Source organism: Schistocerca gregaria, chromosome 11 (assembly GCF_023897955.1).
Source record: "Schistocerca gregaria isolate iqSchGreg1 chromosome 11, iqSchGreg1.2, whole genome shotgun sequence".
Taxonomy (NCBI): Eukaryota; Metazoa; Arthropoda; class Insecta; order Orthoptera; family Acrididae; genus Schistocerca; species Schistocerca gregaria.
In genome coordinates, this window is record NC_064930.1 from 78,945,869 (window position 1) to 78,965,486 (window position 19,618).

Sequence of the window (19,618 nt, forward strand, 5' to 3'; positions counted from 1 at the left end):
CTGCTACAGAGTCGCTCCAGGAACACTCTTGTGAGTTTAAACACTTGTGCTGGCCAATAAACTCTCCAGATATGAACATTATTGAACATATCTGGGATGCCTTGCAACGTGCTGTTCAGAAGAGATCTCCAACCCCTCGTACTCTTACAGATTTATAGACAGCCCTGAAGGATTCATTGTGTCAATTCCCTCCAGCACTACTTCAGACATTTGTCACATTCATGCCACATAATATTGCGGCACTTCTGCCTGCTGACAGGGGCACTGCACAATACTGGGCAAGTGTACCAGTTTCTTTGGCTCTTCAGTGTGTATTTTGGTTTTTAGGCATTCGTGTGAATGTAGAAATATGAATTAGCCATGAGCTTCTTAGGATTTTTGGTAACACGCGTGCACGCCCACACACTCACAGTGACTTTCCTCTTTTAAGTAAAGTGCACAATATTTCATAAAGACTGGAACAAAACTGTAAATTTGCCTGAATGACAAACACACACCTTGACATTTTTCTTAATAAAATAGGAAAAATCTCTCTCTCTCTCTCTCTCTCTCTCTCTCTCTCTCTCTCTCTCTCTCTCTCTCTCCATGGCGCGCGCTTGCGTACGTGTAAAAATGGTAGCTCATATAAACAATTACAACAACTAGTCAACCAGCACAACAGGGACCATCGTTTAACAGTGGAAGACCTGAACGCTAGCGTCAGGAAAACACCAATCCTACAAGTAGGAGGAATATACGGAGAATCATACATCATTAAAAATGCCCAAAAGGTTAGAGCTTCACGGCTTTAAGCTTCCTGAAGATAATATGGAGTGCAAGAGGAACTAGATCCCTTACTAACTCCAAAATATGACCACAATTGATTTACACACGTTCTTAGATGCTTTAATATTGGCTCACAAGTGAACTGCCAACCTGTTAATATAGGATTTTAAAAGAGTCTTAGGTATGTCATGGAGAGACCTGTCCTCAGTACTTGCATAATGACTTTTCATGTGGCAGTCCCTAGTTCCAGAGAAAATCAAAGTCGAAGTTTTACGCATACTTCCTGTATCTGCAACATAAATAAAAATTTAATCAAGTGAGCGTAGCACAGTGGTTAAGGTTCACAAGGCTACACACTGAGAGAATGGATTCAAATGTTGTCCCACTTCCTTCTTTCCTTCCTTCCTTCTTTCTTTTGAGTTTCAATACTTGAAGGAAGATTCTACAAAAAGACATTCTTTGATTCTCTGTCAGTTTTGTGCCCCTGCTTTCACAGGAATGATCAAATATGTATGGGTCACATTGAAGTTGGCCAAGAAAGAACAATCTTTTTTTAAATTTAAACAAACAGTTTTTTCCAGTATCACTCCTGAAAAATCGAACTACCTGCAAGATACTAGCTTTCATTAAATGTGAGTGGTGCTCTACGAATGTGTGTTTTAGTTTCTTCCATAACAAATACAATTATTAATAATCGACAGTTAGTGATAGCAAACAAGACTATTCTGTAATGTATTCTGCAACAAATAGAATACACAACTGTACGTGCTTGCTCCTTATTTGCAGACCTATGAAGGAGGGAACTGCAATCACAATCCAGTGATACACCTTCCCTCACACTTCTAGCCTCCACCCCCACAACACAATTTATCCCGTAATACTGTTCTTCTGCACTTAGATATGGCAGACATGTTTACTATTTATTCTTAACTCACTTCATCGAACACTGAACATTAATTGTATATCACTGAAATACAATTTTTAATAATCTACTATTTTTCTCCCCTTACAATGCAAAATCTATTAGCCACAGAAATAAAAATGAAATAACTTTTCTTGTATGAAATTTAATGTAGTTTAATTTAGTACTAGGAAATACTTTCACTCAATGCCACGGTTTTCGAGATAATGCCGAAAAACCTAAACAGGTGACCCTTACGTGCCCTCTATGCCACGCTCACACTCCACTGGTCAGTATTTCTTTCTACGATGTGGATTAAACTCCTACCTACCACATACAAAAATTTGTAACCACACAATTTTTTCTCCAAATTGACATTTTTTTGTCTTCGTTGTCTGGGCTATTAACTGCTGATCTACACTCACTTGGTTGAGAAATTTTTAATGCTACAGATCTAGACCATATGCATTAAATTTCAATATCAATTTTCTCAGCAACTAGAGGTTGTTGCACTAGCCACTAGCCAGGTACTCAGAATAGGACACTCTACAATACACCCAGGATTTGTCAAAATCCACGATTAACAGGTCTCTTGATCCCCTCGTCAGATCACTTTGTGTCCTGCTTTAAAATTCAAATTTGGGCCAGATGGGGGCAAAAATGAGACAGAAAAACAAACCTAAATGTGTCAAAAAATATGAGACACCTTCTGAAAATGGAAAGCATTGGGCATCTCAATCGGACAAGACTATCTCTGAAATTAACTACTGTAAATGCAAGAGATTTGCCTGAAGAATGACAAATCATTAAAATCACAGTTCTGAAAACAGCTGACAAGGTTCCTGGCAAAAAAGCAATACGAAGAATACAGGAAAGTACCAAAATGTGAGAAAGAGAATTAGAGTAAGTGATAGAAAAATAGCAAGCATACAATATTTACACACAATCACACTCCAAAGAACACCTTATATATTTTAGGGCAAGCAATATAGCCAGTAGCTAGGGAAAGGCAGCAGGAATCCCAGGAACATTTCAAACACCAAAACTGAAAACAACATTCACAAATGACACTCAACACCACATAAATTAACGCATGAACTAAAAAGAGAAAGATTGGGCCAAAATAAACATAACAACTTTAGAATGGGAACAGCATTATAAAAATCGCAGAGTTGACGATTTAGCTGTGCGGAAATACTGACAGTGCTGTCATATGTATTCAAGTGATTCATGGGATAAGGTTTCTGATGTGATTAGGACTGCACGATGAAAATTAAGAGACTTTGAACATAGAATCAGAGTTACAACTAGACACGTGGGACATTCCATTTTAGAAATCATTACGATTTTAATATTCCAAGACCTACAGCATCAAGAGTGCGCCAAGAATACCACATTTCAGGCACCACCTACCACCGCAAACAATGCAGTCATTTAATGACTGTGATCCATTTGTATAAAGTTACCAGTGCTAACACACAAGTAAAACTGCGTGAAATAACTGCAGAAATGAATGTGGGACACACATCGAAAGTATCTGTTAGAACAGTGTGGCAAAATTTGGCATTAATGAACTGCAGCAACTGAACGATGCGAGTGCCTTTGTTAACAGCACAACATTGCACGTAGCATCTCTCCCAGGCTTGCGCCCATATCGGTTGGCTCTTAGACGAGTGGAAAACCGTGGACTTCTCAAACGAGTCACAATTTCAATTGGAAAGAGCTGATGGTAATGTTTGCGTGTGACACAGACCCCAGAAAGCTGTGGACTCCAGTTGTCAAAAAGGCACTGCGCAAGCTAGTGATGGCTCAATAATGGTGGAGGCTGTGTTTACATGGAACAGACAGAGTCCTTTGGTCCATGTTCGGCTACTCAGAGACGCTTTGCAGCCATTCGTGAACTTCACATTCCAAAACAATGATAGGATTTTTATGGGTAATAATCCACCGCATTATCGGACCAAAAATTTTTGTTACTGGTTTGAGGAACATTCTGGACAATTCGAGCGAATGATTCACCCACTCAGGTCACAGTCACCCAAATCTCATAGATCCTCATAGAAAATTTATGAGACATAATCGAGAGGTCAGTTGGTGCACAACACACTGTACCGGTAACAATTTTGCAATTATGGATATCTACAGAGGCAGCAAGGCTCAACATTTTGCAGGGGACTTCCAACAACATCTCGAGCCCATGCCACGTCGAACAGCTGCACTACACTGGGCAAAAGATGGTCTGCACAATACATTAACAGGTATACCAAGACTTTTGTCACCTCAGTGCATACACTATGTCATCAATAGTATCTATACACCTGGCTGAAAATGACTTACAAGTTCCTCGCACCCTCAATCGATAATGGTGGAATTCAATATGGTGTTGGCCCACCCTTAGATTGGAATGATAGCTTCCACTCTTGCATGCATATGTTTAATCAAGTGCTGGGAGGTTTCTTGGGGAATGGCAGCCCATTCATCACGGAGGGCTGCACAGAGGAGAGGTATTGATGGTCGATGAGGACTGGCACTAAGTCGGCATTTCAAATCTCAACGGCGTTCTGTAAGATCACGTCAGGGCTCTGTGCAGGCCAGTCCATTACAGGGATGTTGTTGTTGTGTAACCACTCCATCACAGGCCCTGCATTATGAACAGGTGCTCGATTGTGTTCAAAGATGCAGCTGCCATGTCTCAATTGCTCTTCAACAGTGGGAAGCAATAAGGTGCTTAAAACATCAAAGTAGGCCTGTGCTGTGATAGTGCCATGCAAAACAAGGGGTGCAAGCCCCCTCCATAACACCACCATCTCCAAATTTAACTGTTGGCACTAAATATGCTTCCAGATAACTTTCACTGGGCGTTCACCATACCCACATCCTGCCATCAGATTGAGATTGCCCGATTGTGTACTGTGATTCGTCACTCCACACAATGTTTTCTCACCTCTCGCCTATCTGTCATAGTTAGGCAGTTTGGAATTCCTGATTGATGGTCTGGATAGATGTGTGCCTATTACACACTACAACCCTCTTCAACTGTCAGTGATCTGTCAGTCAACAGATGAGGTCAGCCTGTACAGTTTTGTGCTGAACGTGTCGCTTCACGTTTACACTTCACTATCGCATCGGAAACAGTGTACCTAGTGATGTTGAGGAGTGTGGAAATCTCGCGTACAAACATATAAGACAAATGACACCCAATCACCTGACCACATTCGAAGTCTGAGAGATCCACGGAACACCCCATTCTGCTTTCTCACAATGTTTAGTGTCTACTGAGGTCGCTGATATGGAGTACCTGGCAGTAGGTGGCAGCACAATGCACCTAATATGAAAAATGTTTCTTAACAACTTACAACAAATAGTGATTTATACAAGCATGTACCATGTCTCCAATTCTATTCAAGATAGGTGACCTAGTCAGGGCTTGGAGGAGAGAGAGGGGGGGGGGGGGGGGGGCATCACATATGGCATAAAGATCAACAGAAAGAAATGTTCCAATACTCTGCTAAAGACAGATGATCAAATAATAGTTTTAGGAAAATGATGAAAGAGCCATTTATTATCCTAGTGCAATGGCTTTTAAGTACAACATGAACATCTTTACTAACAAAACAAAGGTTACAACATTTGTTGAAGATAAAATTGCCTATGAGATCTAAAATTGTGTTACCTGTTCCATTTAATTATTTATTACACTCAGTATTTTGACAATGAAATTGATAACATGATTCTGAAATCTAAAAATTACAAATACACCACAAAACAAGCCACTATAGAGTGTCACACAAAGTTTTTACAAAGTCACAGTAGTACCTTCTATACTCTACAGATGGGAAACGTGGGTTCCCACACAAGAGGCTACGAGTGTGATCCAGGCTGTGGAAAGGAGATTTCTCTGTAGCATTAAAGAGTGCACCAGAGAATAACATTTCAGAAATGAAGACACTAGCAACAAATTACATGTTGATTCAAGAAACTTCAAATTATCTGACCTCTAATTAAACAACGCCTCAGATTAGCCGACAGTGCATTCGACCATCAGTCTGTGCTCCCAGCCAAACAGTGTGCCCGTATTTTCCATCGATTTTACTTGTCGCCAGTTAAAAACACTTGAAGAATGGCTTCACTGGTGGAAAAATCATCACGATGTTAGGCAAGTTGCTATTTCAGCTGAAGTATTTTCTGCCGACAATGATGCAGTTAGGGAGTTTGTTGGGAAAAGGTGTCTGAAAATGAACTGGTAATTCATCAGTAACACAACATTGATGAGACTGGGCTAAACTACAGGATGCGGCTTCAAAAACCACTTGCCTCAAAGTATGGAACGGCCACAGGCATGACACTAGCAATGGACAACCTGACCATTGCAACACGCAGCAACACAAGTGGTGACCACAAAATGATGTTTGTAATCGTCGAATATAACAAACCAAGACTGTTATAAAACAAACGTGTCAGCACTTACTGCTTATTACAAGGCTCAACAAAGTGCTTGGCCGAATGGCAGTTTCTTTAAAGAATTATTTTAGGTGCATTTGTTCTGACTGTTACGAAACACTCAAAATCCAAGTACCTACCACCCGTGTAGTTGTATTGTTAGATAATGCCCCATGCCACTTCTCCGAGTCTGAACTTCAACATGGTGACATAAAAGCTATGTTTTTGTCCCCCGTCCCTTCCACGTGACATGTAAATATAATTTGTTTTACTCAAATTTGGTTTATTACAATGTTTTGAGCTCTGCAAATGACTTGTTGCATTCACGTCATTATCTGATCTTTTTCACATTCCAATCATCTCCTTATCCCAGAAGCGACAGTTAATCAAGTTTCTACCGTAGATCTAAACAGAAACAGATGGAGGGAACATGTAGACAGAAAGATAGAATGTATGAAAGTAGACTTCCGAAACAATTTTTTTGCTGCGAACCACAAGGGAAAGGACAGAGGGGAAGACTACGAACAAAGAAGAAGGAGGAGAAGAAGAAGAAGAAGAAGAACCATGTCGAGGGATGGCATGTGTCTTCTAGGTGAGACTCGATCATAGTAACTTTGCCAGCCTATGTAGGAGAAGACGGTCATCCCAGGAGTAAATAACTAAACAGAACAATAACTGTACAGACTTCTGAGCTGTCAGTTGTAAAATACAACTGACATTCACATTCTGAATTATGATATTACTGGTATACATTCCCAAAAAATTAAGTATTTGTTGTTGAAAGATCATTGCAACGAATCTTATTAATATGTAGTACACATAGCGGCTGTATCTCCTACAAAACATTAGGCGCATTTTCTCCAGTGCTTCAACAGAAATCTACAATTTTCTTGTTCAATTTTGGAACACAACCTATGACCAGCTTAGAGACAGAAGTGATGACACTTTCTGCAGGTTCTGACCATTTTGCAGGACAATGCTCAAGCACGTACAGGACTGATGGGGCTGCTAAGTGCTATACCACCTACTCCTACTATTTGATGGAAAAACGCCGTTCTTTTGTATCTGCTGAGTATCGTTTCACAAGTAGTCTTTCGATTTGCTTCCGTGTATCATTCAGTTCACGTGAGCCCATTTTCCCACTTTCTGCACCTTTCCCACAGCTTTAAATTGAAGAGGAACAGCTTTCTGCATCACATTCGATTTTTCCAGGAGTTCCTGTTGAGTTTGAGTATCGTCTTCATCCAATAAAGCCCGCAACCCGTCGTCTTTGAATTTTTTCGTCGGTTTCCCGCATTAGTCAAAATCACCACCTTTGAATTTTTTAGACGGCTCAAAACACTGTGTTTTCCCAAGAACACATTTGCGGAAAGCTTCGACAACCATTCGACGTGATTCTGCAACAGTTTCGTTCAAACAATAACGGAAAACCAATGCTGTCTGCAAATCGTAGTTCATAGACGCAAAACTCAACACGTTTACAGGTTTGAAACAGATACTGGTGTATGGAACTTGGATTATTCATGTTGACATTTCTCATGAGCCAATACAGGAAGCAGATAGCACTGCAGATGCAGTCTCACGTGCCCTACGCTGATGGCTAATGCAATCTGTAGGGAAATTCTGGTTTCGTACTTCTACACCTGGTATATACGCCACATAGCACATGCGTAAACTTCTCTCACGATTTTTTCTGAATTGCAAGAGTACTGTGCCTTACTGCTTTTACATTATGTTATTTTAATGGCCTACTAAAGGGGTAAACATTCTGAAGTACATCTGTGAACCAGACGTACTGGCCTCCGTTTGTAAGTGACATGTTTTTGTTCTGCAATTGCACTCCTGTTCAGTTTGTTTCTTTGAGTACAAAAATGCAGAACCTTTTCACATAAACACACATTTTGCTCCTGACAGTGCTCAGCATCACACGTGCAGTAATAGGACCAATGATCTCGCCATTTGGTCCCGAACCCCCGAAAAACCAAACAAGATGTGCAGTGTTCTGTTACTCTTACTCTCCTGGTCCCACAAACCACAGTCAAGTGTTGGGCCCTGACCAAGCAGCCTCCACCACAGCATTCTCTCCTTCACACCTTCTTCCCTAGCTTCAGGCATCCTAAGATTCTAGACCATCCCGTCTCTCCCTCTAACTCCCTGTCCACCTACAGGTCTCCACCCTTTGGCCCTGTTCTCAGACACTCCTGTCAGTCTCAATCCCTCCTCTCTTGTGAAACATGCCCAGCCATCTCAGCCTCTGTCTTTGCTTCTGCAACAGTGCCTGGTTCGTTGCAAGCTCTAGGGACTGACTGATGAGAAGTTGTTGTTGTTGTTGTTCTTGTTGTTGTTCTGGTCTTCAGTCCAGAGATTGGTTTGATGTAGATTTGCATGTTACTCTATGCTGTGCAAGCTTCTTCATCTCCCAGTACATACTCCACTCTACATCCTTCTGAATCTGCTTAGTTTATTCATTTCTTGGTCTCCCCCTACGATTTTTACCCTCCACGCTGCCCTCCAATACTAAACTGGTGATCCCTTGATGCTCCAGAACATGTCCTACCAACCGATCCCTTCTTCTTGTCAAGTTCTGCCACAAACTCCTCCCCAATCCTATTCAATACCTCCTCATTACTCCTCATTAGTTATGTGATCTACCCATCTAATCTTCAGCATTCTTCTGTAGCACCACATTTCGAAGCTTCTATTCTCTTCTTGTCCAAACTATTTATCGTCCATGTTTCACTTCCATACACGGCTACACTCCGTACAAATACTTTCAGAAACGGCTTCCTGACACTTAAATCTATACTCGATGTTAACAAATTTCTCTTCTTCAGATACGCTTTCTTTGCCATTGCCATTCTACATTTTATATCCTCTCTACTTCGACCATCATCAGTTATTTTTGTCCCCAAATAGCAAAACTCCTTCACTACTTTAAGTGTCTCATTTCCTAATCTAGTTCCCTCAGCATCACCCAATTTAATTCGACTACATTCCATTATCCTTGTTTTGCTTTTGCCGATGTTCATCTTATATCCTACTCTCAAGATACTGTCCATTCCATTCAGTTGGTCTTCTAGGTTCTTTGCTGTCTCTGACATAATTACAATGCCATCAGCAAAACCTCAAATTTTTTATTTCTTCTCCCTGGATTTTAATTCCTACTCCAGATTTCTCTTTTGTTTCCTTTCCTGCTTGGTCAATATACAGACTGAATAACATCGGGGAGAGGCTACAACCCTGTCTTACTCCCTTCCCAACAACTGCTTCCCATTCATGTCCCTCGACTCTTATAACTGCCATCTGGTTTCTGTACAATTTGTAAATAGCCTTTCGCTCCCTGTATTTTATCCCTTCCAACTTTAGAATTTGAAAGAGAGTATTCCAGTCAACATTGTCAAAAGCTTTCTCTGAGTCTACAAATGCTAGAAATGTAGGTTTGCCTTTCCTTAATCTTTCTTCTAAGATAAGTCATAGGGTCAGTACTGCCTCACGTATTCCAACATTTCTACGGAATCCTAACTGATCTTCCCAGAGGTCGGCTTCTACCAGTTTTTCCATTCACCTGTGAAGAATTCGCGTTAGTATTTTGCAGCTGTGACTTATTAAACGGATAGTTCGGTAATTTTCACATCTGTCAACACCTGCTTTCTTTGGGATCAGAATTATTCTATTCTTCTTGAAGTCTGAGGGTATTTTGCCTGTCTCATACATCTTGCTCACCAGATGGTAGAGTTTTGTCAGGACTGGCTCTCCAAAGGCTGTCGGAAGTTCTAATGGAATGTTGTCTACTCCCAGAGCCTTGTTTCGACTCAGAGAGAAGATAGAGAACAAAAAAGGTCTAACAAACTTATGTCTGGATATGGATTCCTAGCTGGAGACCATTTATTCAGTCATACTTTCGTACAGACTGTGGTCTAATATGTGCTGTACCATGCAGCCACAGTTACAATATGCACAATTTCCTCCTAGAGGCCGGTACTATTCCTCATACATCATGATGTAGCACCCTCTCCTGTCATAGTAATTGGTAATGTTGTGTCCAATTCACTTCTCTTGCTGACTCACCTTGTAGTTGACATGATACAGAGTTGTACAAAATGGTATTTGAATCGACAGGGTGTTTACTTACAGAAAGACAACTGGCAACGGGCAGCAAGGTTGTATCAGGAGACCTACACCTGCTGACAACCACAGCATTCGAGGTTTGCGACAGCGATTCACCGTTCGTCTGAGACGAGGCCATTTCAGGGAGAGAGAAATTGTGAAGGACGTCCCCGAAATATTCGGACACCAGACTTGGAGGAAAATGTGATTAACACTGTGGAACGCAACCTCCGGGTCAGTACCGGGCAGTTGGCCTGCCAGTACAGGGTAAGCCAGACGACTGTGCAGAACATTCTCCATGACAACTGTTACTACACTTATCACTTACAGCGTGTGCAGGTCTTGGCTGTGACAGACTTTCCACATCAGGAACAGTTTTGTCACCAGTTTCTTCACTGGGCAACCACGATTCCAGGGTCTGTATCATCCATCCCGTTCACAGAAGAGGCCACTTTTATGCAGAGTGGCATCTTTAACTTTTAACAGTTATCTGTGGGATAGTACGCAGAACTCCCACGTTATGGTGACAGGGAACCATAAGCATTGGTGCAGCCGGAATGTGTAGCTGGGATAATTGGCGGCCATATTTTGGGACCAGTCTTCCTACTGTGCCCTTTACAGAACAGAACTATCGTCGTTTCTTGCAGGTAACTTTGCTTCCCTGCTGGAAGAAAGGCCCTCTATTATTCATAGGGTTATGTGGCTCCAAGATGGTGCTCCAGCCTACGTCGCCATTAACATCCGGACCCATTTGAATCGTGTGTTCCCTGGTCGATAGCTCTGATGAGGGGGTCCAGTTGCATGGCCTGTTCATTAACCATATCTCAATCTGTGCAATTTCTGGTTAAGGGGCCATCTCAAAAGTATTGTCCATGCAGAGCCCATTCCAGATGTGAAGACACTGTAGCAGCATATTGATGCCACCTTTGACATTGTTGGGTGTAGCATGATCAATGTGAACATGTGAAACAGAACAAGCTACTGCACATGAACACATATGTTAAGGCACATGGAAACCATTTTCATCACATATTGTAACTGTGGCTGCATGGAACAGTGTGTATTCAACAGCAATCTCTGTAACAATGCATGATTAAATAAATAGTCTTTAGTATGGAAACCAGGCATTTCCGGACTTTAGTTCATTAGACCTTTCTTGTTCTGTATCCTTTCATTGATCAATCCCTAAGAGTTTGTACACAGTGGAAAAAAATCACCCTGTACAGCTCCGCCAGCTCCATTTTCTTCCTTCTGTGCCTTTCTCCTCCTTCACACATTGCTCCAACTATCTTCCACAGGATATTATTTTGAAAAATCAGTATCTTTCACTCTCTATACTTATCTACTCTTCATATTTCTGCCCCATATAGTAATACTGGTCTAATTGTAGATTTATGTATACTTATTTGGTTCCTCTAGATAAAATTTTGGAGGACAGCAACCTATCGAGTGAATATGCTGCTCTGGATGCTGCTTTTATACTAACTTCTATTGCTTGTTTCTCATCATTTCTGTTATTTACTCCAACTGCCAGATATTAAAACTCTTCTCTTTCTTTGAACATGTGGTTATCAATCTGCATGGTTACCCATCTTTTTTCTTGCATTTTTCTTGTACCATAACTAATTTTGTTTCCTCGTCATTTAACTCTAATCCAACGTCATCAGCTTTCTTTCCAGTATTTTCAGGCCATCTAGACTTTCAGCTATGCTAACGCCCTCCCTTGCTTCATTTGATGCGTCCAGTGCTTCCTGTATTATTACACTGAACAAGAGTCATGATATTCCATCTTCTTGCCCGACTATTGTTTTTACGTCAAAAGCCACGGAATATTCTGCATCCATTTTAACTATCCCTTTGCGCTTTCCAGTGTAACTTGCACAAAATTTGTAATCTTACTTTTTATTTCAAACTTCTGTATTTACTCCCGCAACTCTTCTCCATTCACGCTATCATAGGCTTTCTAAAAATCAACAAACAAATTGTCCACTGTTTTGTTGCACTCCCAATATTTTGATACGGCTCCTTTCACTACAAGTATCTGATCAGTGGTCGATGAATTCTTCATAAATCCTGCATCTTCCCATCTACAATGTCTTTTAAATACGATTCCAATCTTTCCTGGAGAATCTTTAAGAATACTTCATAGCTGTGCTACTTAATGAGATGCCTCTGTAATTTCTGCATTGTCGTTTATCACCCTTTTTTTTGAATTGGTACTACGACTGCTTCTTTCCACTCGGATGGTATTCTTTCTTCATTCCAAACTTTGGGTCACGAGTCTGTGTACTTGTTTCATAATTTTGTCTCTTCCCTTCTTAAGTAGTTCAGTTATTATTTCACCTCTCTACAGTATAGTACACCGAAGAGCCAAAGGAACTGGTACACCTGGCTAATATCGTGTTGGGCCCCTGTGAGCACGCACAAGTGCTGCAACACGACTTGGCATGGACTCGACTCATGTCCGAAGTAGTGCTGGCGGGAATTGGGTGCAGGTGATCAGACAGGATGCTTACTTACGTGTCACCAGTCAGAGTTTTATTTAGACATACGAAGGGTCCTATACCACTCCAACTGCACACGCCCCACACCATTACAGAGCCTCCACCAGCTTGTAGAGTCCCCTGCTAACATGCAGGGTCCATGGATTCTTGACAACATCACCATACTCGTACACGTCCACCCGCTCGATTTAATTTGAAATGAGACTCGTCCGAGCAGGCAACATGTTTCCACTCATCAACAGTCCAATGTCACTTTTGACAGGCCCAGGTGAGGCTTTAAACTGTGTCATGCCATCATCAAGAGTACACGAGTGGGCCTTTGGCTCTAAAAGCTCATATCGATGATGTTTCATTGAATGTTTCGCACACTGACATCTGTTGATGGCCCAGCATTGAAATCTGTTGCACTTCTGGCACACTGAACAATTCTCTTCAGCTGTTATCGGTGTTGTTCTTTTACCGACCGCACTGATTCAGAGATTTGATGTTTTACCACATTCCTGATATTCACGGTACATTCATGAAATGGTCGTACGATAAAATCCCCATGCATCACTACCTGCGAGATACTGTGTAACATTGCTTGTCCGATGACTATAACACCGTATTCAAACTCTGTTAAATCTTGATAACCTGCCATTTTAGCAGCACCAACAGATCTAACAGCTGCAACAGACACCTGTTGTCTTATATAAGCATTGATGTCTGCAGCGCTGTATTCTGTCTATTTACATATCTCTGTATTTGAATAAGCATGCCTATACCAGTTTTTTGGCACTTCAGTGTATTTTATATTAAAACTATGAAGGTAAAACTGGGGTTTTCACTTTAAATGCTTCTTTTCCAATGTAACAATCAAGGAAAAAGTAATCAATGGAAAACATTTGACAAAATATTAATTTGGGCACTAATAGTTTAAAGCACTATATTAGCATTTGCATAATTGTGATCAGATTTGAAACTTATTTAATAAAAATGTGTATTTCTGCAGAATTTGGCAATTATATTACTCTAAAGTTTCTGGCAGACTAAAACTCAGTGACTCAGTTCCACACAATCAAGCACACAGAGAAACAGCTCACCCGTTTCGATGATCTCAGCGGTGAGGGAAGACGGACCCTGCCTCTTCTCGGCGAGGAACTGACTGCCGGCAGCTGAAGCAGCCGAAGACACGGACGACGCAACGGAGCCGCAGTCGCTGCCCGACGTCGCCGTGGGTGGACCGGGCAGAGACAGCGTGGACCCTAGAACAGGCAATCCACCTGTAGCAACCGTAACACGAAGACGAAACTTGCTCGCAGGCTAGAACTCTTCCACACACACAAGGACTGAAGCCACAACCTCACCTTTCACACGCAATGCTTTTAGCAAGTGAGCTATCTGGGTACGACTCTCAACCTTCGCCACTTCATTTCTCCTACATTACGAGCTTCTGCCGAGAAACTTCAATGCAATGCACAGCAAAGCAAATAATTTGTTTTTGTAAACGAAGAAGGCAGTTTTAATCTCTTGGGTTGTGATTATCGGTGATATTTCACAGGTTCAGCCGAGTTGTCAATTCTATTTTTCCACACAATATTTCATCGGTCAGCCTGGTCGTCTCCTCTGTGTGCAGTCATTACATGTACTCGTTGCTCGTGCTCCAATCGCACTGAAACACTGATAGTGTCAAGTAATTGTTTGTAGTAGAGTTTGACTCCCAGCATTCACTACGAACTTTAATTGTCCTTGATTCTTCAGGGCTCACACTACTGTTCAATGAAATGTACTTCCTCTGCGCACTCCCCAACTCTTTGAAAGAATACACTCTCTCTGAGAAATCTCCAACTCTTTAAAAGCAATATTTTATCTGCAGATTCTAAAAAAAAAAAAAAAAAAAAAAATATTTGGTCGTACGTAAAATCTATGGATGCTACAAATAATTCAATATCTTCTCTTGCTGACAGTACGGCTAATGTAGCTGATGATGACAAACGGAAGGCCGAAATCCTAAACCTAGCTTTAAAAACTCTGCAATTGAGGACTGCAGCATCATTCCCTCTTTCAATGACCGAACAAACGAAAGGATGGGTGACGTAGTGTTTAGTGTATCTGGGATTGTAAAACAGTTAAGATCCTTAGACGCCAGAAAGGCATGTGGCCCAGACGGTATACTCTTAAGATTTTACATTGACTATGCTACAAATATAGCACCATTCTTATCTGTCATCTATCAGAGATCATTGGAATGGCGGAAAGTTCCACGGGACTGGAGGAAGGCCCAGGTCCTAGCAATCTATAAAAATGGTAGAAAATTGTATGCACATAATTTCTGGCCAATTTCAATGACATTGAATGGTTGTAGAATCGTGGAACATATTTTATGTTCAGACATAATGACCTTTCTAGACTCTGTGAAGCTCATCTGAAGAGACCAGCACGGTTTTAGGAAACAGCGGTCATGCGAGACACAGCTGGCCCTCTTTGTGCATGATATACAACACGCTCTAGACACTGGTTCCCAGGTTGATGCCCTATTTCTCGACTTTCGAAAGGCGTTCGACTCAGTTCCACAGTGTCACTTGGTAAAAAAAAAAAAAGTGCACGCTTACGGTCTATCTGATGACATATGGGGTTGGATAGAAAGTTTTCTAACAGACAGTGGGCAGTATGTCATCCTGAACGGAGTAACTTCAACAGAAACAAGAGTAACATCAGGTGTGCCCCAGGGCGGCATAATAGGTCCTCTGCTTTTTATGATTTACATAAACCATCTGGTTGATGGTATTGACAGCGGCCTTAGACTGTTTGCCGATGATGCTGTAGTCTACAGGAAAGTAGTATCACACAAAAGTTGTGAATAAATCAACGAGGATTTGCAGAAAACAAATGTGTGGTGTAATGACTGGCAGTTATCTCTCAATATTAGTAAGTGTTATCTACTGCGTATAACAAGGTGAAAATCCCCATTAATGTATGAGTACAAAATAAATGATCAGTCTTTGGAAGTGGTAGCATCAGTCAAGTATCTGGGTGTGACTATTCAAAATGATCTCAAATGGTTTGATCAGATTACACAAGTAATGGGTAAGGCGAACTCTAGATTGTGGTTTATTGGTAGAATCCTGAAGCAATGCAGTCCTTCAACAAAGGAATTAGCTTACAATACATTAGTTCGTCCAGTCTTAGAGTATTATTCGTCTGTATTGCATTACCTGTTGGGTCTGATTCAAGAAATTGAGAAGTTCCAAAGAAGAGCGGCAAGATTTGTGACTGGTACATTTAGCCATCACGAGAGTGTTACAGATCTCGTAGAAAGTTTGAAATGGGACACACTTGCAGGTAGATGACGCGCTAAACAGAAAGGGCTGCTCTCTAAATTCCGAAATCCAATCTTCACTGAGGGTGTAGAGCATATATTATTACCACTAACTTTCAAATCGTATAATAATCATCATGCAAAGATAAGGGAAATAAGAGCTCGTACTGAGGCATTCATACAGTCGTTTTTCACTTGCGCGATCCGCAATTGGAACAGGGGGTGGGGTGGGGGGTTGGAAATATGACTGTCGCAAATTGTGCCCTCCGCCACACATCGCTTGGTGGCTAGCACAGTGTAGATGTAGAGTAGATGAGATGGTAGTCAGTATATCGCTTACACTGGAAACCACTTCCGCAGTTTATTACGTTTTCTGACATCTTTACTTTGGCCTACTCGTTAACTGTGCAGAAGCTCAGCATTTGCACCACAGTACCGGTCAGTGAAGTTAACCACTACAATTTCTACATAACTTTTTATCTAACTGTTTCGATAGCAAAGTTTTTTTAACAAGATTACTGGCTTCAGATGTGTAATAGCAGTCTTCAGAATCCAGCTACTGTAAACGAAGCAAACATAACTGTACCAAGTAATAAACATGAAATGAGTGAAAAATGCCATTCATGCTTCAACCAGATCATATAGGATGTGAATGCAATCCTAGAAGTCACTGACGCGTGTGTAACACACAAATCTTATAAAAATGCCAAACAACCAACCCCAACAGACAGTATAATCCATGTAAAATTGTGCCATCTCCAACATCTTCAAAGCCTTCTTCAATTCGATGATCAATTGTTTGACATAGCTTCCTCTGACACAAGAAGAAATAGACAAATAACACAACATCCTTAAAAAATAGCCTGTGCTAATTGATATGAGAGCAACACCAAAAAGAGAACGAGTACACATAGAAATTAAAGTCAATATGACAACAGCAAGGAAACAAAGTATGTCACAATGGAATAGTAGAGCGAAGTGTCCAAAAATCCAAAATTATTTTTGCACATATGCTGCAAAAGTAGGCTTCCACTTCGCAATTGCACCTCTGCCATAACACTGGCTAGCAGCACAGTAATTTTTCTAATTCAGGCATTTATAATACCACGTGTGACAAATGAACTTGCTTTTATTTGAGACAGATGACAACACACTTTCGAAATTAGATTTAAAGAACAGCTGCATACCTGCAATAAAAGATACATGCCCAAAAGAACAGACACCACTGATTTGCCTCGACGGGCAACGGACCTGACGCCTTCGGCGTGGATGCAGAATTATGTTTGATTTCCTGTGAGAATGTCCAAAGTAGCAGCGACTGAGGACACGGTTGGGGACTGAGAATAGGTGCTGCTGGATGGGCACGCGACTTTTCACTTGTCGACACTAATTCCGCACAAAGTCCCAATGCAGGCGACATCAACAATTCCCTACCTTTCCTTTCATTTCTCCCCTCTTCTCCAAAAATTTACCTAATAACATAATATGTATCACAGCTGCCGATTCCATGTGGTGTGTGTCCTTTTGGACATGCCCAAATGATTATACATGCATTCACATAAGTGTGTGTGTGTGTGTTGGGGGGGGGGGGGGGGGGTGTAGGTCACTTTTACACAGAAGACTAAAAGATGTGTGCCTCAAATCAGTGGATGATTGAAATACAGAACCTTCCTGACAGATTAAAACTGTGTGCCCGACCGAGACTCGAACTCGGGACCTTTGCCTTTCGCGGGCAAGTGCTCTACCATCTGAGCTACCGAAGCACGAGTCACGCCCGGTACTCACAGCTTTACTTCTGCCAGTACCTCGTCTCCTACCTTCCAAACTTTACAGAAGCTCTTCTGCGAACCTTGCAGAACTAGCACTCCTGAAAGCAAGGATATAGCGGAGACATGGCTTAGCCACAGCCTGGGGGATGTTTTCAGAATGAGATTTTCACTCTCATTATCAGCGCACACTCCGCTGCGGAGTGAAAATCTCATTCTGAAATACAGAAAGTTTAACTACACAATAGTTAAAATAATGTAACAAGCAATGGTGCATGGTTGATCACTGGAAGAATAAAATGTACACCAGTCACCTTACACACAACTTAAAATCTCCTACCTACGGGCTTACACAGAAAGTCAGGTATCACACAGAATCTTAAAACACGATTAACCGTCACCTCATTGTCTCTGAAAATGCAGGGCAGGTCAGCTGCTAAATTGGTTGCAGCACTCATATGAAACAGTGTAATAGCTCTTATCTTGGTTTAGCCATAAAGCATGTGTCATTTAGTAAGTATCAGAATTATTTGCTAAGCACAGATTCAACACAAACCCGCACAAAAAAGGAGAAATGTACTAAAAGAAAGGTAAACTTATGTCTGTGTGTTAATGTTTCCTAAAGCTGATATCAAATTTTGGCTTTCCAACTATCGGTCTCTTCCCGTCTGTGATTTGGGTGAACCTATAGCGTATATATAAAATAAAACTTACCACCCCAGCTGTATTTTGAGAATGTCTCTATTTTCTCACACAATTAGTTACAGCAACACATTATCGACAACATGCTTTTTTTTACAGATGAAGTCCCTCATCCATGCAACAGGATGGACATCCATGAGTCACTGTGTGTTCAAGTTTTTTATATATCTTCTGGAAGGGATAAAGTTATCCTGAAAATCACACCTGGATACATCATAATCTGCAATCATTGGATAAAATGGCGACATTATTTATGAATGTATTATACTGCATTCTTTATAATGGAGCTGGACGGCGCACCCTTTTCTTCCAGAAAGGGTGGTAAACATTGCTCTGTTCAAAGTAGAATTAATATATCAATTAATTTAGACTGTTACAGTGGCATTCACAGTGGGAGACTGTGGAGGTGCGAACTTAGATGCGTGAATTGCTGCTGTCCAAAGAATCTGACAGCCATACACCTCGAAATAATTCACACTATTTGCGCCTCCGTATGGTGCCAGTACTTAAATACCAGTATAACAAGTTCAATTACTGGCAGGTCTTCCCACCATACGAGGTATCTATGCATCAGTGGACAGTGGCACATTAATAGCCGTTCCTCCTGCTGCAGTGGCCTCAGAGAGGAACACTGCAGCCACATCATTTGTTTCACTGACTACCGCTCGTCATCCCTCGCCCCACCTAAAATGTCCTCCTCCCACAGACATGCGATCCTGTGCCTCGACAGAGGTAACTGCTCCATAAGAAGCAGCACATTCAGAAATTCATTTTCTATCCAGACATCCCTAGTTGCTCAGTGTCTCATCATCCTGAAATCCTATATGCCCAGGTACCGAGCAGAATGACACCTCCTCCTCCTGCTTCTGTAAGTGGAAGAGTGTGTCAGGGATCATCTGAATGTACTTTTCTGTTGCGTACACAGTGTAATGTAACGAAATACAGAAACTACCGACACCACCATCTGACGAGGTGTGTGGTGCCGTAAATCAACTTCAAGGAGCAAGTGAACTTTAACTATGTAAACATAATCTGAAATATTATCATTTTGTGACAAAACTGTTAATATGAGGACAATCATGAGGTATATTGCTACAGAACTACATTATAAACGCTTTTCATGTTTCATACTATG

The 19,618-nt window shown here is 41.3% G+C and overlaps 1 protein-coding gene across 7 annotated transcripts in view; it reads right to left on the reverse strand.

Moving 5' to 3' along the window:
* The window catches only part of LOC126295142 (sorting nexin-13-like), a 324,588-nt gene that overhangs the window by 107,532 nt on the left and 197,438 nt on the right, over positions 1-19,618 (reverse strand). For all 7 annotated transcript variants that reach the window (XM_049987428.1, XM_049987425.1, XM_049987427.1 and 4 more), the window contains one exon: positions 13,800-13,961. In XM_049987428.1, coding sequence (XP_049843385.1) covers positions 13,800-13,961 — 162 coding nt within the window. The remainder of the gene's footprint in view (positions 1-13,799; positions 13,962-19,618) is intronic.